The 20,514-nt window shown below is 37.1% G+C and overlaps 1 protein-coding gene across 4 annotated transcripts in view; it reads left to right on the top strand.

The window, feature by feature from the left end:
• TLL1 (tolloid like 1) overlaps positions 1 to 20,514 on the top strand; it is a 236,586-nt gene that overhangs the window by 24,579 nt on the left and 191,493 nt on the right. The window contains exon 2 of one of the 4 annotated variants that reach the window (XM_047717731.1): positions 11,903 to 12,008. The exons of the other annotated variants lie outside the window; for them this stretch is intronic. Within the exon in view, the coding sequence (XP_047573687.1) occupies positions 11,987 to 12,008 (22 nt within the window). The 5' untranslated portion in view covers positions 11,903 to 11,986. The remainder of the gene's footprint in view (positions 1 to 11,902; positions 12,009 to 20,514) is intronic. 4 annotated transcript variants of the gene reach the window in all.

The raw sequence follows: 20,514 nt of genomic DNA, 5'->3' as shown, positions 1-20,514 counted from the left end.
TGAAGACAGAGCCAACTGTATATGTTGATGAACATAATGTGGGGTCCTGAGAGAAAGAGTCAAGAATGAATCCAAAATTTAAAACTTGGATTTAAGAATTTCAATTTCAGTTTAAATTTATTTTTAGAAATTTAAAAATAAAATTATGGGGAACCCAGATATGAGCAGGTCAGAGTTGAGTTTTAGATGTGTGGAGTTGAGATATCAATGAGCCATCCAAGTGGTGATGTCAAATAGGCAGCCGAACACATGAGTTTAGAGCTCAGAGTAGAATCTGGACTGGAGAGATGAAGTTAGAAGTGATCAGAATGGAGGAGGTATTTATAGAGGGGAGACTGTGTGCTGAATCATTAGGGGAATGATTGCAGATAAAGAAGAGAAGAGGTCTCAGAACTTGGTTCAGAGGCACTCCAGCATTCTGAAATCTTGAAGATGAGGAGGAAACAATAAGGCGCTTGACATTGATGTGGTTGCTTTAGAATAAGATGAAATGAGGCTGCCGAATATGGGAAAGCTGTAAAGGCATGTTGAAACGTAACTTGAAAGCACCTTGGAGAGATTTTTTTTTTTTTTCCTAGACCATGCTATAGGTATAATGGTATGTTAGGCATAGAGTAGTTCAAGAAAGTCCATCATAAAACAGTGTAGTGATTAAACATTTTTATTTATTGGATGAAGGAATGTTTATGGCTGTCACAATAACAGAGTGAGAAGTAAGTAATAGGGAGTCATTATCCTTATTTTTGACATGAGGAAACTGGGACCAGAGAAGGTGAATGAGTTGCTTCTGGTTTTACAATTCATAGTAGACTTTTTCCGGTTACTAACATCAAGTGAATTGTCAATACCTGCTATATTCCCTGCTGTCAAAGATCTTGATAAATTTCTAAAAGTGTATTTTATAAGAAGAAACACATTAGAGATCAGAATAAAGTAAAGTAATTGATGTTAAGGAAGATAACAGAAGAACGTTTGAACACAGTGACACAGCCTTCGAGGACATGAGGAATCACGAGGTGCTGAAGAAATGACTGGACTGAGAATCAAGAAATTTGGATACCAGTCCTGGCTGCTTAACTTTCTGAAAGCCTTGAAACCAGTTTCTCAAGCTTGCTGTATTGCTGAGAGCACAGCTTTCATGTAGAAAAGGATTTGTAAACACATTAAAGAGGCCTGGGGGGGACATATATATAATTAACTTCTGGGGGGCAGGTTGGACTTGGAGGAACAACTATGGGAGACTTTTACTTTCCTCTTCAGTATTGTCCGGTTTGTTTAGAATGAACATGTGTTACTTTTTTTTAGTTTCATGAAAAAGACAAAAATGAGGAAAAACTATAAGAAAAAGTTCAATTCAGCAATTTCTAGACATCAACAGAAAGACGTAGTTCATATCCATTTGGTATCCAAGTCTATAGTTCCGTAAAATTAGGGAGTTTGAGTAGAGTCACTAAAAGCAGTTCCAACTGTAGCATCCTGCCATTCCATGGAAAGCCACACGTTTCAGGATGTGGGCCCTTTTCCTTATTACTATATAAAAGGGAATCTTCGGACTAATATGTCCAAGAAAATCAGGTAGCTGAAGTGCCTGGTACATTGTAATAATGAACTTATAATGTGGATCTAAGTAATTTAGTAAAATAATACACTATTTCACATAACCATAATAACCACTTGAAACAGTTACTGTTGTTATCACCCATTTGTCATTCAGTTTTACATATGAGGTCATTGGAGCTTCTCAAGATTAACTGACATGCTGTGATCACACAGCTGCTAAGTGATGAAACCCAAACCTGAGTTCTGAGCCTGAAATCTCAAACACTCAGTCTTTCTTGGGGGGTATACCTTCCTTGATGTGGGGTAACGTTGATTTATTTCCATTTACAAAGTGGGAAAACCAGAGTTTACTTGATCAAGTGCCTCATTTCTGTACTCCCACCTCCTTATTTCTTTTCAAGTTAATTAAACTAAGGGTTCACTTTTCCTTCCTGTGCCTCACATGCTTAAAAAACTACCCTCATCTGGGGTGCCTGGGTGGCTCAGTGGGTTAAGCCTCTGCCTTCAGCTCAGGGCATGATCTCAGGGTCCTGGGATCGAGCCCCGCCTCGGGCTCTCTGCTCAGTGTGGAACCTGCTTCCCCCCTCCCCCAACCCCCCCCCCCTTGCTGCTCTGCCTGCTTGTGATCTCTGTCTGTCAAATAAATAAATAAAATCTTAAAAAAAAAAACCAAAAAACTACCCTCATATTCTTTAATCCTAAAATGCGTTGTTCAGATTTTAATGTTTCTGAAACACAAATCTTATCACTAATGGGTCTGTTGAATGTTGAATTTTCTACAGAAAAATTAGAACTGAAGATCTTCTTAAATATGATAATATTTCCGAATCCTGACAATGAGGCATTAGACTTTTTTATTGACAAAACTGTTACATTCTTTAACAGTCTAGCAACACATACATCCAGTTTCCTTGACTGTCTTCCTGGTTGTAACACACTATCTTATTGAGATCTCCGGCTTGAGTCTCTGATACCCATTTCTCTCTTGTCAGACATGAATCCCACGGCTCCCCACCCCCACTCCCCAGTTCAGCCGCCTCCTTTGCTACCTCCTAATGCTCATTCTAGAACTTGATTTAGGTTGTCCACCGTTCTGGTTTCCTACTCAGTTTCTGTGACCCATGTGAACAGCTCCCAAACCTGTCAAAATATCAGAATCGCCTGGAGACATTTTTAAAATGACAGATTCTGAAGTATATCGGAAGTACAGAATCAGTTGCTTGAATTGAAACCGGAAATTTATACTGAAACACGTTGCTTTCATGCACTGCCAGACCAGGCATTTCTGTCCATGTAATACCTTTGCTGGAAGCAAGTTTCTATGTCGATTTTCTCCCAGTTCAATGGTCCGGGATCTTTATATGCGGTGGGAAGTTAGAGAATGCGATATCATTCTGTCATGGCACCTTGATTAGAAACTTTATTATTGAGAATTATTTTGAGAAGACATTCTAATCTCTAGAAGCATGTGTCTGTTTGCTCTTCGTGTTGTGTAAGCACATCATAGATTTAGATTTAGAATTATAATCCCCATAGAGGTGCTCATTTCCCTATATAATGAAAAGAAAAATTGGGGGGGGGTGAATTTTTTTTATTGTTTTCTTTCATCACATATAAACCACTTTGTGCATTGGGGTTTACAAAGAAATATTTTTAGAAAATCATCTTCATACCACATAAACTGTGAAGTAGTTATGTTTATTCCAGTTTTTGAAATAAGACATTTCAGCCAGTTTCCAATGAATATTTTTTTATTTGAATAATAAGTCCAGATCACTGAATTTTTTTTATTCCCTTTGGTACATGATGAGTTTCTTATGATTAAAATACTCAATGAAAATAAAGTTATTTATGTTAATTTTATGAGTGACTATTTAATAAATATCTCCTCACTGTTAAGAATGTTATTAAGTGCTGGAGACAAACAGAACATAGTTTATGTTCTCACCTTGCTGACTATTGTCTATTTTTATTGTGTGAAAAGAGCCTTTACAGAGCTGAGTGTTCCTGTTCGGTACCTCATGTTATTTTCCTAAGACAGCACATGCGGATAACTTTTGGAACTATGGCTTAATTACAGAGAACTGCTTAAAGCAAATAAAATGATATATAATTTATTCACCTGAGAAATTCAGGGCAAAGCTAATCCTGCTGAGGTATCAAAGTCTAGCTGAAAATATGTTAGTACTGTGTTCCAAAACAGAATCCCGTGTTACTGAGACTTCCCTCCTGCATCTTACCCTTAATTTGCAGTTGTGCAAAATAACAGCTGTCTCATAGTAGCCATTTGAACTGAGGTACGATGTAAAACACTTATATTTTAGTCTATAATTATTTACAGCATACACTGCGGGAAGTTCCAAAACTGTAAGAAGTCGGTGTGGTAAATCTCCATAATCCTCTCATTCTTCACCTTCTTTAGTTATTTAGAGCATGGGTAAGAAATGATGTTTAAATTCTTTTCAGGAATTTTTTTCCCCTAATATTCATTACCTTCATTTGATGGTATTTTGTATCTAGTTTTTATTTTTTACCATTTGTGAAACGTGAGCTTTTTCCTTTTCTTTTTTTTTTTTTTTTTTTTTTTCCATTCTTACTCCAGAGGACAGCAGGCTTTACTAAAGATGTTATACTTATGCAGATTTGGAGGAGTCCTGAATTTACTCACATGATTTGTACTAGATTATCTTCTCTCTCCCTCTCTCTCTCTCTCTCTCTCTCTCTACATATATATATATATATATATATATATATATATATATATTCTGTGAAGTGCCATTTGTACTGCTATTCAAACTCATCAAGCACTGTGGCTTCAGGAAAGCTCTCTGCAGGTCTGATGTTCAAGCCGGTGGAGAGTTCCCTGAGAAAGAGACTGAGTGATCCCTCAGTTAAGACAGAGGCACAGAGCAGGCCAGAAGTGTGGGGGAATGCCAATGCCTTTTTGAAGAGCTGGGGAAGGTCTGAGATTCTTGCACTGTTCTACAAACTCCCTACAGGCTGACGGGTTAGGCTGCTAAAGTTTCACAGATGCTGGCAGAAACTTCTGTTTTAGAGACAGAGACATTCAGCGCATCTGGCACAGCAAACACTGTGAACTTTGGGTTTGCGTGAGTTCTTCCTGCACCCCAGCTCCTTAGGATGCTGAGGACTGAGCCAGGTGGACGGCGCTAAGGCAGAGGATTCATATCACAACCCGGGCCCTGAGATCTGGGAACTCTTTTGTCCCTTACTGCAAGGGAGGCTGCCCTAACTTTGACCTGGAGAGAGACGTTGTTATACTGGTCAGCGAACTAATGGGCCCTCTGCCCTGTCTGCATAGGCTGTCCTCTGTGTAGCGTCCTTGAAAAGGTAGTCTAGGACAAAGGACATCAGTACTCTTGCTCACAAAGTGTGCTCGCAAGAGACCCTTGGAGAACAGTCTCCCAATAGTCCTGAGCAATGAATATGCTCATGGTTTAAACAATTCTTAGAAGAATTTTTTTGTCCTGCCTACTAATTCTGCTTTACTTGAGTTTACCTTGGAGTCTGTCTTTTTATATCATCTTTACCATAGGCACTGTTGATGATTAACAGTCCAGCTAAAATAAAAATAACTAGGAGTACCGAGGAGAAGAGGAACAGCTCATCGCAGAGGAGGCCCTCTTTCATACCGATGTACTATATGGCAGGCAATATCGGCCTTTTACGACATTCTAGGAAACATGTCAAATAATAATAGCCCAAGCTGGAATTTTCTTTTAAAGAAGATGGTCTGTGGAAAAAAAAAAAAGGAAAAAAAAAAAGAAGTAAGGACCAACTATTCAGACAGGGCTAATAACTACTGAGAACAGATTAAGTCTTTCTATAGTGAAATCTTGTGGTTAGGACTGGATGTTTAAGATGATTGAGTGATCTGATCAACTACAGGCTTGGAGCTTTCTTTGCCAGGTAATTACCTGCAGGAAGATGACTCTTTTTTTTTCTATTTTTAATTTTTTTTTATTTTTTTCAGCATAACAGTATTCATTATTTTTGCACCACACCCAGTGCTCCATGCAGTCTGTGCCCTCTACAATACCCACCACCTGGTGCCCCCAACCTCCCACCCCCCACCCCTTCAAAATTCTCAGATCGTTTTTCAGAGTCCATAGTCTCTCATGGTTCACCTCCCCTTCCAATTTCCCTCAACTCCCTTCTCCTCTCCATCTCCCCTTGTCCTCCATGCTATTTGTTATGCTCCACAAATAAGTGAAACCATATGATAATTGACTCTCTCTGCTTGACTTATTTCACTCAGCATAATCTCTTCCAGTCCCGTCCATGTTGCTACAAAACTTGGGTATTCATCCTTTCTTTTTTCTTTTTCTTTTTTTTTTTTTTACAGCTTTATAAACATATATTTTTATCCCCAGGGGTACAGGTCTGCGAATCGCCAGGTTTACACACTTCACAGCACTCACCATAGCACATACCCTCCCCAATATCCATAACCCCACCCCCCTCTCCCAACCCCCTCCCCCCATCAACCCTCAGTTTGTTTTGTGAGATTAGGAGTCACTTATGGTTTGTCTCCCTCCCAATCCCATCTTGTTTCATTTACTCTTCTCCTACCCCCTCAACCCCCCATGTTGCATCTCCTCTCCCTCATATCAGGGAGATCATATGATAGTTGTCTTTCTCCGATTGACTTATTTCGCTAAGCATGATACCCTCTAGTTCCATCCACGTCGTCGCAAATGGCAAGATTTCATTTCTTTTGATGGCTGCATAGTATTCCATTGTGTATATATACCACATCTTCTTTATCCATTCGTCTGTAGATGGACATCTAGGTTCTTTCCATAGTTTGGCTATTGTAGACATTACTGCTATAAACATTCGGGTGCACGTGCCCCTTCGGATCACTACGTTTGTATCTTTAGGGTAAATACCCAGCAGTGCAATTGCAGGGTCATAGGGTAGTTCTATTTTCAACATTTTGAGGAACCTCCATGCTGTTTTCCAGAGTGGTTGCACCAGCTTGCATTCCCACCAACAGTGTAGGAGGGTTCCCCTTTCTCCGCATCCTCGCCAGCATCTGTCATTTCCTGACTTGTTAATTTTAGCCATTCTGACTGGTGTGAGGTGATATCTCATGGTGGTTTTGATTTGTATTTCCCTGATGCCGAGTGATATGGAGCACTTTTTCATGTGTCTGTTGGCCATCTGGATGTCTTCTTTGCAGAAATGTCTGTTCATGTCCTCTGCCCATTTCTTGATTGGATTATTTGTTCTTTGGGTGTTGAGTTTGCTAAGTTCTTTATAGATTTTGGACAGTAGCCCTTTATCTGATATGTCATTTGCAAATATCTTCTCCCATTCTGTCAGTTGTCTTTTGGTTTTGTTCACTGTTTCCTTTGCTGTGCAAAAGCTTTTGATCTTGATAAAATCCCAAAAGTTCATTTTTGCCCTTGCTTCCCTTGCCTTTGGTGATGTTCCTAGGAAGATGTTGCTGCGGCTGACGTCGAAGAGGTTGCTGCCTGTGTTCTCCTCGAGGATTTTGATGCATTCCTTTCTCACATTGAAATCCTTCATCCATTTTGAGTCTATTTTCGTGTGTGGTGTAAGGAAATGATCCAATTTCATTTTTCTGCATGTGGCTGTCCAATTTTCCCAACACCATTTATTGAAGAGGCTGTCTTTTTTCCATTGGACATTCTTTCCTGCTTTGTCGAAGATGAGTTGACCATAGAGTTGAGGGTCCATTTCTGGGCTCTCTATTCTGTTCCATTGATCTATGTGTCTGTTTTTGTGCCAGTACCATGCTGTCTTGATGATGACAGCTTTGTAATAGAGCTTGAAGTCCGGAATTGTGATGCCACCAACTTTGGCTTTCTTTTTCAATATTCCTTTGGCTATTCGAGGTCTTTTCTGGTTCCATATAAATTTTAGGATTATTTGTTCCATTTCTTTGAAAAAAATGGATGTTACTTTGATAGGAATTGCATTAAATGTGTAGATTGCTTTAGGTAGCATAGACATTTTCACAATATTTATTCTTCCAATCCAGGAGCATGGAACATTTTTCCATTTCTTTGTGTGGAAGATGACTCTTTTGAAGTGAATTTTGTGTTAACTGCTCATATGATTGAGGTTCTTTTTTTTTTTTTTTTAAAGATTTTGTTTATTTATTTGACAGAGAGAGATCACAAGTAGACAAAGAGGCAGGCGGAGAGGGAGAGAGGGAAGCAGGCTCCCTGCTGAGCAAAGAGCCCGATGCGGGACTCGATCCCAGGACCCTGAGATCATGACCTGAGCTGAAGGCAGCGGCTTAACCCACTGAGCCACCCAGGCGCCCCATGATTGAGGTTCTTAATGCTGAAGATTATTTAGTTACCCCTCCTTCAATTTGATCAACTAGGAAACTGATGCCTAGGAAGTCTGGGAGAGTTTCCTGAAGTTACACAAGAGAGAGGAGAAGAACTAACATCTCATGTCTCCCTGTAGGGCATTTGTTTACTCAAAAGATATACATTATGTTAAAGTCAAAATATGAGACGGGGGAGAGAGAGAGAGAAACAGAGAGAAAGAGATAGACTGATCTTAACAGGAATTATAATCCTTATGTAGAAAAAACTCAACTTGTCACTGTAAATACCAACCCAAATTAGTACTGTATTTGGAAACTGGCCAGAATGTTTGAAGGTACATTTCAGTTTATGACTAGAGCTTGGCCTTGGTGTGAAAAAATATTAATTGCCATTTAAAATCACTTTTAAAAGATGAATATCTGAGATGCAAATACAGGATAGCCTTAAGCACAATAAACAAACAATTAAACCAATTATAATTTACCAGTGAAACTTCCAAGTGTTGAGAAATTGGCCTTGTTTCATGTATGGTGAAAGAGAATGTCAGAGTGGTTTAACTGTTTTCATCTGTACTAAGAGGCTTGGCCATATTGAGCTGGAAGGAGTCTCAGAGGGCATCTGCTGGGATGATTTTCTCCCCTTTGAGGGGCGGGGTCTTGGAACTCTGAGGACAGAGGGACCACTGAGGATGACTTTTACTCTTATTTCTAATACAACCTCTTTACTTTTGTCACATCTTGGCTTCTGTTACTTACAAAACAAACTCAAAAGCCAATATAATATTTTTTATCCTGAAAGGACTTTGGGCATATGCATTTATTAAAACTAAGTGAGTATGCACTTAATGTTTATATTTTATTATATTTGTGTTTTATGGGAAAAACTGAACGATCAGTGGACTCAATTATAGCATGCTAAAGTATTTAGGGAGTGATGTGCTGATGTCTGTGATTTACTTGGAAGTACACCATAACTGAGGTAGATTGATGGCTGGAAGCACAATGAAGCAAGGATACTAACATGTTAATGGTAAAATGTAGATGGAGGACTTATGGGTATTTATTAAATAATTCTTTCAACTTTGTGGCATGTTTGAAATTTTCCTTAATTATTTGGGAGAAAACTCACCAATATATATAGTTCAACCCTCTCATTTTTCTAAGTGAAGAAAAGTGAGGCTCAGGAAGAATAAGGTTAGTCATTGGCAGAACAGGAACTAGAACCAAAAGATCTTTAAAGAACTGGTTCTGCTTGTCTTTACATTCAAATTTGAGCATATGCCCAAGACTTCTTCACATAAATGTCATAAAGGTCATAAGTATTATCAAAGATGAAAAAAGGCCTTCTACAAGATGATTGAAACTCCTACTTTTAGAAGGATTGATGACTCTTCTTCTTCTTTTCTTCATGTATTTTTTGTGAAAGCAATTTTTGGGCTTCTTGTAGTGTTCAATACACTAGAAATGACTGTGGGCTTATATATTCTGTGGTATTTCTGCGCCAACTTTCCACTCTGTTTTTCATTCATATATAAATAAATGCATATGGTATTTCTTGATCAGTGTGTTCTTTTGAAAGTATGGAAATGAAATTAACATTTTTAGAAAAGGTCCATGAACTTTATGTAGATTCTTCAAAAGCCTTTTCTGGGGGAAAAAAAAAAAGTTGGCTTTGCTTCTCATATTTGACTGGTATAAATCAAAATGAAGGACTACCTAAAAATGACCTCTCCTTTATTCGAATACTCTGCTAGAACGTTTAGAGGGTCAGAATCTCTGGAGTCAAGGTTGGCTTAGATTTAAATTCTAGTGGTGATATTTCTAAGTGTGCGAACCTGCAGAAGTTACTCAAATTCTCTGATCTTTCTTCCTTAAATATAAAATGAGGATAATGATTGTACCCTACAAATTGTGGTATTTACTAATATCAGCTCTAACAACTTTTATTAGTGGTAACCTCAGAAAATGCTAGTGAATGACTGATGTATTTACAACATTTCACATTTAAACTTTGTTTAATTCATTGTACTTTTTATTTATAGCTGATATTTACTTTCACAGGGGATTATGCTTCTGAGTATTTATAGGATTTACATCTTCACTTCCTGTCAATAATGCATACACACTGTAATTCTTACAGTTGTTTGCACAAAAGTATGAGTCATCCATAAAGCAGATTTCGGTTAAGATTAGGTTTATTTCATAACTGTTGTCCTTTAAAAGATTTTTTTTCTCTCTTAGGTTTTAGTGTTGATTACTGCTTTTCAGTTTCCTCTTAGATTTCCAAAATGTTAGAATTGTAGATGAGTACAACTCAAAAATAAAAAATGTAGAATTCTTAAAAAGTGAGACATCAAAATTTTAGTTTTCTAAAATACTTAAAAAATCAACTTAAAAAATTGCAATGTAAAGATGCTAATTTTTCATAGCAAGTGAATAAAGATACTGAGTGAGTTAATTGTAGATGTAATTTTAGACTAATGAAAATATTAGCTAGAGAGCTGTTGAATAGTTATATTTTATCCACCCCACTATATATATGTGTGTGTATGTGTGTATATATATATGTGTGTGTGTATATATATACACACACAAAAATATGTATCTATGTGTGTATAATGTGTATATATATTAATATATAATATATATACATGCTATAATATATAATACATGTATATTAATACATAATAAATATAAGCATACACATATAATAGTATATCATTTGAAGGAGAAAAATCAAAGTTACCTTTATTATTGTTTAGTAGTTGTGTAATGTTTTCTTTGTCTATCATTTGAAGTTCCTTTTTTTAATAATGTGATAATTCATAGTTTCCATGAGTGACAAAATAAGCTATGGTACAGAATCATAAAATTTTGTGGTTGGGAGGAAGCTTCTGGATCATCTGAATTCTAGATTTTTAATTTTTATTTCAGGAAGTTTTTAAAGAATACTTATGTTTTGTTATATTCCAATTATACTAAATTAGAATCTCTGTGAATTGGGACAAAATTCACTACTGTGAATTCTACTTTTCAAAAGCACCCCTTGTGAGCAATGTCAGAGTCATCATCTGGAGTGTGTGTGTGTGTGTGTGTGTGTGTGTTGTTTTTGCCAACATTTACAAGAGAATGGATCTAGATCTTGGTGAGGTCATGGAGCTATTTACCTTCAGAACTGAAACAGAATCTTGGTTTCCTCTTAAACCAGTGTTTTTTCTAGTCTTCTGCACAACTTTCTTTTGGCTACTCCAGAGTGTGTTATTTTTAGAGTTTGTGTCATCTCCAAAACCCTTGGAATAGATGTCTAGTCAGGTCTTGTTTTGGGGGATGAGACTTAGGGATATCATACATTTGTGTTTCGTAAAACACTGGGGAATGGGTGAAGATGTTGGAATAGAGTCTATATCCCTGCACTGGACTGGGCAGGCTGTTCCATAGAGTTCTCTTTGGCCAGGATAAAGTATAGTGCCATTTCTAGTTGGTCTGAGTTTAATGCAGTATATAGTAATTAAATTATATTGTACTTTATTCAGTAATAATGGAATATATATATTTATTAGATTAGTCATGGTATATATATTAAATTATTTCAAAGATGGTAGAATAAACAAAACATATATTCTGTAATGAAAGCTCATTTAAAATAATTTTACCTATTTTATGATATTCTTATGATTTTGTTATTTATAAACAACAATATAATTCATATGCATTCTATAATTAATTGACTTTCTGTGTGTTCCAGAATTTTTTGAAATATGGAGGTATAATTTCATTCCACTAAAGCTAATTTCTCATGGCAATACGGAAAAATGTGTTGATAACCCTTTATGATATATTCTTTGAATAAATACAGCTCATTCTAGGTTTTCATCACCATTTCTTGCTGTGGTGGGATAATGTTGTAGTCTCAAATGGCATGTGGCCAAACATGGATGCAGTGTTAGTGCCTCTTGAAGGCCTTGTTTAAAACACTCACTCTGGGATACTACTGTGCTTCTTTACTTCCAGACTGACCACTGCTCTAAGCAGTGTTGGGGCAATGCCTGGGCTGCCCGAGCCCTTGAAGTTCAAGAAGAAGCACCTGGACTTCTCATGATGGGAGGTCAGAGTCAATGTAAGTGACTTCCTAATTTGGGGGGCTAAATCCCTTCAGTGGTTTATGTCTGTATGAAGTCAGCCATATAAACGATTATTTTCAGTGTGTGTTTTATGTCATCATCATACCCCCAAATATTGCCACTGACTTAAAATAAAATTATGGAAGTGTTTCTCAAATAAATTCTTATGCATCTGTGGTGAAAAGCATAGTTCAAAGATGTGATGCATTAATTTTCCCCCTGCCTCCCCCCCCCACTTAGGATTACCCATTGATATTTTCAATTCCTTGAAAATATTACTTTGAGGAAACTGGAGTTACTTGGAAAACATGCATCAATTATAGTTGAGGGAAAACTTAAAGAGTCTAACTGAAAATTTTCTTGGACTTTAAAACTGAGCATAAATAGACTCATAAATGCTTAAGTGGGCTAATCTACAAATATGTCTTTGACAATAGTTTTAATTTGGCTATAGTTTGAACATTGTTGGACCTTTTTGTTCAGTACAGATTTATTTCTTTTCAAAGATATTACTTCATGAATTACCAACCATGTAGGAATTCCCAAAGGTAACAACTAAGTAAGATGTAGCAGAATATACTTGGTATATGTACAAATAGGTAATAAAAATCATAGAAATAATGTGCATTTGTGATAAATTGCAGGGATTGAGTTTTTCCTTTAGGGCAAATTAATGAAGTTATGATGCTTATGTTAAGATGAAATTTCCATCATGAACAAAGAGAAGAAATTATTGTATACATCAAGTTTTATTCTCATCAAGTCCTGAGGATCTAAATCTCTTTTCAAATAGTTTTTCTGTTTGTAAGTTATAAAATAATGGTATTTGAAGATCATGTACAGTTGAATTCTTGAGCTCTTGTTCAAGTTATAGATATGTATATATATATGCATATACATATACACACACACATATATGATTATATACATAGTTATATATGTATAGTTATATAGTTTTATATATATGTATATCAAATTATAATACTTCATTATATAGAAGGGAAAGCAAGGTTCTACAGTAAGTAAAGATTCAAGTTAGTTTCTATTTTTCTATATAATGGCTTGCATCTAACTCTGATAAACAACTTTGAATTCATATCACATAAATTAATGTTTTATGTATCGCTACTCCCTTAATTAAAACCATCCTATAACATGTTAAAATAACAAATACTGAAAAGAACATGGTATATAGAACAAAAAATCCTACGTATATTTTAGATTCCCATTCCCCAGTTTACTAGAGTGTTGTTTAAGTTCTGTGAGAGCCTACCCTTCTAGGTTGTTGTGAAGATGAAATGAGATGATACATGTAAAAATATTTTGTTCACTTTAAGAGGCTGTAAATATTTGTTAATCTTTTGGGTGCAAGACTTAGAACAAAATGCTTCAAATCTGGGTATTTTATCCAGCGACCTTAAGGAAGATTTTCTTCTCTATATAACTTCTATTTAAAGACAAAAGAGCAAGTAGCAAAGTAATTAAGATACATAGTAGGCTGAAATATGCGGAATAACATCAAAATATTTACAAAAAGCAACTTTAGTTCCGTGGCATATCCTGGATCAGACTGTCTTCATGGGCCCTCCTCCCTCTTCCTCCTCTACCCTCTCTCTAACTTCCCCACTCCTCTCTCTCTTTCTGCATTCTATTCTTCCCTTTCCCCTACTTTGCAAGGATGGTGGGACTTTCTTGATTGTCTCTTGACCTTATGTTTTGTACCCTGTAGACCTTCTTCTTTATCTATATTATGTCACTTAGAGATCCTGGCAGGTTTTGTAAAAAGTTTTTTTTAACCTCTTTCCCTTGATGTTTTGTAGTAAGACAGGGGAAGCTCTAAGCTGCTGGACCAGAAAAAGGAGAGCAGTCTTTGGTCCCCAGTGAGTAATAAAAATACAGGTAGCGTTGACAGGTGTGTCTAGCCACACTTCGGCTCTTCTGTGATTTGAAACTCTTTAGCTGTATCACTACCATTCAAAATTAAAAAAAAAACAAACAAAAAACCAAACAAACAAAAAAACCCCAAAACAAAAAAAACCCACTTTTTAAGAAACCATACCGCATGTTTAGAATGAAAACTCAGGGAAGAACAGAAACAGAAATATAATGCATTAAAAAGGAAAAGTAAGCAGAGTTTGAGAAACACATAGAAATCTGAATTGCATAAACAGGATAACAGCCAAAATTGAATTTTTTGGTTTGGAGGTGGAAAGAAGGTTCTTGGAGGAGAGATAAAGACAAAGAGCAATCCTGGTAAAATGGGTTCTTTTTACCAGGATTGCTGCTGCTTGTCAGGGCTGAATTCAGAATAGTTGACTGGGGCCCTGAGAAAAAATACACACCAGTTGACCTGGGCCAAGAGCACTGGGAAGGGAGAGAAAGGCCAAAAATGAATGGGTAACAGGAGGTAAAGGACTTATTTATCTTGGCATTTGTAATTTAAACATCTTAAATCAAGAGGAATATCTGTTTTGAAACTATATAAACTTATTAGAATCAAATACTTGTTGTGATTCTTTGTTACTAGTTGTTCGTTTTTGAAACCTGTAGTTGAAAGAGTAGTTTAGAAAGCTGAATATTTGCGTGAATATTGTTTACCATTCAGTAATTACCCTAAGGCAGAAAATTGGGGTTGATTTTTCTCCCTTGCTCCCTTCATTTCTTTATTATAATCATCCTTTGCCTTCCCTGCATTTCTTCCCATGTCTCTTCTTGCTCTCCTTCCTTGTTCTCTGTTCTCTGTCCCAAGATTTTAGAATGATTTCTGTAGACGTACACGCCCTAACTTGACCATGGACACCTCAGAAGTATTTTTCTCAAACATAACAATCATAAGTAATATCAGCTTAAAGGGGATTCATGTGCCATATTGAATTTTTAAATTTTCCCTGTTGCTTAGACACTGGTGCTGGTAAAGACATGAAAGTTAAAAAACAGGGCATTACTTCAATAATTTGGACTATTTGTTAGCATTGATTTAGGATTTTCAGAATTTATATGTGTAAAAATTAGGATTTTTGGAAAATGATCTTTAGACAGAGCCTACTACTCCTCTGAGGGTTAGGATCTGGTAGCCAGCACAAGATCCTGGAAGGTCAGCCTGGTCACTTGAGATTTTTTTCTTTGCCTGGTGTTCCACATTGGAGTGTTCGTAAGCTGCTGTAGCATACCTGTCTCTCAGGTAGGGATGCCATTAACTAGCCTGTACTTGTCTTTGATAAATTACAAGAACCTGCCCCCTCTGAGCACAAGAATCCTAGTAATGCACTTTTCCTTTCAGGTGTGGCTTGGCACTGACACTGGGCTGGATTTAGGCCCCAATTTACCACCCAGGATCTGTTGCACATGTATAAATAGTAGAATCAGATGCAGTAGCCCTGCTTCCAAGCCACAGGGCAATGGGAAAAATGGGGAACTTTCCCTAAAACATTATCAGATCCCCCAAATACAGCAAATACTTTTTTTTCACTCTTTGTCAGTAATCAGAAGTTTCTGACTTTTAGAATTAGCAGATTATCACCATTTTATCTATCAGATTTCAAAGTTTAGTAAGTAAAGTACTTATTTTAAATAAAGTATAGTTATGATCTTAATTATTGGAAAAGTGAATTTGAAATATCAGAATTGATTCTATGCTATTTAATGAGGCTTTGGGGTAGGAAAATAATAAAATTTTTAAATGAAACTTAAATTTAAATGAGAAATTAGATTTTGAATACTATCATGGTTCAAAGGGTGGGTGGCAGTAATGACAATTTTTGCCAGTCTTGTACCATCCCAGATGCTCAGATATCTTAGGAGCCTATGAATTGCAGTAGAAGTAAAATTTCATGTGGAGTGTGAGTGTGTGTGTGTGTGTGTGTGTGTGTATAGTTCCATCTATCATCTATACTTTTTTACAGAGGAATTCAGGTTTTAAGGCATTACTGAGGAGAGAGTGAGGAGGATGGAAGTTTCTGGCTAAAAATTTCGTACTTAAAACTGTGATATTCCTCTTAAGTGCATTTAAAAATATGGGCAACTAGACAAAATCCCATGAGAAATCAAATTTGGATATACAAACCAAAATTTGATTTGGATATAATGTGTTTGGCAATTTACAATTTGCTGAAGTTCTTGTGTGAAGGGGACAGTAAGACCAGAGGGGTATGTAAGATGGGGTAGGAAATGGGAGACTACTGTGTCTCAGGAAGCAGAAGCAGAGTGGTGAAACTTTAGTATCTTTTGGATCCAATTTGCACAGTGTGGTGTTGAAATCACCTGAGTCTCTGGAATCCCTGCTCTTGCCCTTGACATCGTAGCTGGCAATAGCACCATATGTTGTCTTCACGGATTTTTAAGCTGGAGTGGACTGTTGTCATCCAGTAGTGCCATGTCAAGGCCATGAGCTGGAGGCCGGGCTCCAAGAACTCCCAGCCGGACATCTGTGCTGCCTGACTGTTGTTTCATTAACTTTGCAATAATGGAACCTCGTGGTTTATACAACGCAACAAGTACGCTTTGGATTCTACTTATTAAGTCACGATAAGGTTTTATTGGACTAGATGAATGGAGTAGACTAGGTAGGTTTACACTCCTTTTTTTTTTTTTATCAAAAACAAAAAGTAATAGCTCTGTCCATTGACTATTCACATTTAATATTTCAGTTTTGAAATGTGAATTTGTTGTTATACTACTTAGTTAGAAAATAGAACTCTAAATACTGGAGCTCCTTTCAAACAAACAAACAAAAAACACACAAGTACATTAAAATCTCATTTAGGGCGTAGAGGAGGGCATGGCTTTTGGAAGATAGATACTAAAATCAAGTCAAGGATATTTGCTTCCTCTCTCACTGATTTTATTCCTTAGACTATGTTGTGTAGAAATATTGAATTTGTGATTCTTATGTTTGATACCAAGGAGAGACTTCAAATCAAGTTTAAGGTAAAACTAAAGAAAGAATTATTAAGGTTATCTCTAGGACATGTTAAGTGTGTTTAATTCTTTTTAAAACTAGAAGTTTTAGATAGGCCGGCTGGCCAGCCTGCCTTCCTTCTTTCCTTCCTCCCTTCCTTCCTTTCTCTCTTTCTCTCTTTCTTTTTTTCTTCTCTCTCTCTTTCTTTCTTTTTCTGCTCTAGTTGTTGAATTAACAGCTATAGACCAAGTGACAACATCATTGTTTTTAATAAAATGGATTAATAAAAATGTAAGAAGATTAAGTATTTCAGGTTCTGGCTTCTGTGCTAATAAGAGAATATTGGTTTGAAGCCAGTATACTAAACATACTAATTTACTGGTACTGTGATTGAAGTCGGGTAAAGATGACCTCCTCTGAGATTGTTCACCAGGGGTAGTAGTTAGTCTCAACCTGGAGCAATTTTGCCCCCAGGGGACATTTGACAATGTCTGGAAGCATTTTTGGTTGTCACAATTGGGGAGGTGATCTGTTACTGGCATCTAAGTGAGTAGAGGTCAGGGATGCTGCTAAACATCCCACAAAGCACAGGAAAGCCTCAGACAACAAAGGATTATCCAGTTCAAAATGTCAGTAGTGCTGAGGCTGAGAAACCCTGATCTACATGTATTTATAATTTGGCTTCTTCCTTATATCTTTTCTTTTTCATTTTCCTTCCTCTTTTTTCTTTTTTTAAGACTTTATTTATTTGAGAGAGAGAGCGCCTGAGAGGAGGGAGGGTCAGAGGGAGGGACTCGATCCCAGGACTCCAGGATCATGACAATAGCCAAAGGCAGTTTCTTAACCAAGGAGCCACCCACGTGCCCCTCTTCTCCTCTTTCTTAAATAGGTATGTGTAGCTTGGTGAGGGGAAGAGTAAGTGGCGCTCACTACTTTGTGCTAATGGAATCTTTCAAGTCATTTCCCAAGGCTTGGTATTGTACAGAGGGAAAAGGGAGTCAGGAGATCTGTTGGGTAGCTGTGACTTGACCATGTTGCCTAAACTCTTTCATTTCTTTGTCTCTCAAATCAGAACTGAACAGGATCTAAGGTTTCTCCTAGTCCAACAAAGTTAAAATAGTTTGGCTAAACAATTTATTCAACCTGACATGAGCACCTCCTCTGTGTCAAATAACATACTAGATTCTATGAGTGAAATGGTACAGAAGACCAGAGGCTGTGGTTCTGATTTCTAAATGCCTGTGATTTAACTGGGGAGACAGACATGTAAACATATGTGACCATGCACCGTGGTGAGAGTTCTAATAAAAGTGTGATCAAAGTTCTAAAGAACAGGGAGTGACAGCTGCCGCTGGAGGTAAAGAGAGTTGGGTAGAATCTCCTCAGAAGGAAAGTAGAACTTGATCGACTATTGGAAGGATAGAGGAGGGATTTCCCTGAAGGGGAGGAAGGGCATTCCAGGCAAAAGGGATGGCATAAGCAAAGGCTTAGAATTATGACAATCCTGGAATATTCTCTAATGTTGAGAAGTTTCAGGATGGCTGGAACATGACGACTGCGTAAAATTAGTCTTCTCGTATTGCCTTAAAATATCTAAAACTTCCAAAAGGATCATAAAGCTGCAAAAAGTAAACATCCTTGCTTCACTCTGGTCCTTATACCTTAGCCATTCATTCATCTCCAGTGTGTGCATCCCAAGTGCAGCCAGCCTCCATTCCAACCTGAGGATTCCCTCAGGCTCCCAGCTCTCCTACTTGTCTTAACTTGTGCCTCCCCTGCCGCTTCTTTGCTAACGTTGTGGCTCATGGTGCCGAAAAGTCAGGAATAACAAATCCAATTTAAAAAAAAAAAAGTGCCTGATTTTTTCCACCATCAAATAACCTTGAGGTAATTTTGAATTTTAATAACCTCCCTGCAGCCATGAACTTGGGTAATTAAAACTGCTGATGCAGTTCACAAATGCAGGTGCACCGAATAGAGTGCCATCCCATTCAGCCATCCTAAACAAGTAGAGAACATGATGGCAGAAGTAGTGTGAAGACTTCTGGCACAGACTGGCAACAGGCAGTGCCAGTTTTTGGCTTTGGGTAACCAAATGCTGCTCAGTATTGCCTAGCAAGCGGCTCCCTCCTTGGCTTCAGCCACCATCACACCTGATTTTCTTTTGTGTCCGTGAAAATCAGTATCTTCCTTTAGATGATGTCGTAAAAGAACACACAGAGTATTGTGGGAAATTCATCTTTCTATCATCTGTAAAGAAGTAGAAAGAATTTGTGTAGTTTTCCCTCAGCAAGTCTGACTTGTCTCAGGAGCTGTGAGTTTAAATGGAATAACTCCTTCGGTTGCTTTCCTTTGGAAATATCCTGATATAATAAGAAGTTAGGTAGTAGATATTACAGTGACTAGATGAGAGTTCAGGGAATCTGTCAGCCAAGCAGTAGACTCTCTGACACTTCGTTTCTCAATTTCTGAACATCTTCTAGAAGTAAATCTAGTAATACCTGCTGTTCATTGCTCAGGACTTAGGAAGTAGTCTTATAGTATTTGAGAAGCAAAAGTTTATATAATACAAGTAGGTATTTTTCCAACCTTGATGACAGTTAGTTCCCTGTTTATATGATTAAATTCTAAGTAGTTGGATTTTTGGCACCCTCTCCCAAGTAGAATGTAAAATTCATGATTAACTATTCATTATGAATTTGTCAAAACATCACTTAATCTAATAAATATCTCCGTAAAGAGCTGACTTGGCTGGAGTTGAATTAGTACAGCTTTGCTAATTTGGCCACTGAATTAAGCCAATACTTTTTAATCTGGATTGAGCTAAGGGGGATTGTTCAGAAATCAAGGCCGGGGGCATTTTCCCAGAAATCACAGGAGTTCAGTTGTCTTTATCGTGTTGGTAAGAGGAGGACAAGGTACAAATTAATGTGTTCTAGGCCAACATGTCCCCCTTTGAGATATATAGACCCCAGTGATAATAACAGAGGAACTATAATGAAGACTTAATGGATGAATGATCATTAAGTGTGATATCTGAGAATTTAAAATATTTTGAGTTCTTAAAGACTGTTCATCATGCGGTAGATGCGTATTTTTTTAAGTCATCTATTAGACTTTGTTTTCCCTATGGATAATTATTTATTGCATGCTTTTGAGCTAGAATAGTTTTGCTGCAACAGTCACATTCATTTACATGCAGTTTGTGGCTGCTTTTGTATTACAATGGCAGAGTTAAATAGTTGCAACAGAGAATTTATGGCCCACCAAGAGAAAATAAAATATTTGCTACCTTAAAGTTTGCTGACCCCCGCTTTAAAGAAATGACTTTTTGTAAGCACAAAATAATTTCTGCGATTTAGGTAAATTCTCTCAGGGTCATTATTCACCTAGATAAATGAAATTCTTTTCTTTTGGAGAAGTGGAACTCCAAATACTTTCTTTGCATCTTATTTGCTTTCTAATACTTGAGAAATTCTTTAAAAACGCAAGTGTTGAAAGAATATATAAAAGGAAATATGTTTTTCAGCTTTGTAGGCACTCCATAAAAGACATATGCATATAGTAGTAAGGGACTATGAAGTGATCTTGAATAGCATGTCGCC

This window comes from Lutra lutra, chromosome 2 (genome assembly GCF_902655055.1).
Source record: "Lutra lutra chromosome 2, mLutLut1.2, whole genome shotgun sequence".
In the NCBI taxonomy this organism is placed as follows: domain Eukaryota; kingdom Metazoa; phylum Chordata; class Mammalia; order Carnivora; family Mustelidae; genus Lutra; species Lutra lutra.
This window is presented reverse-complemented; position numbering and strand designations above follow the sequence as displayed.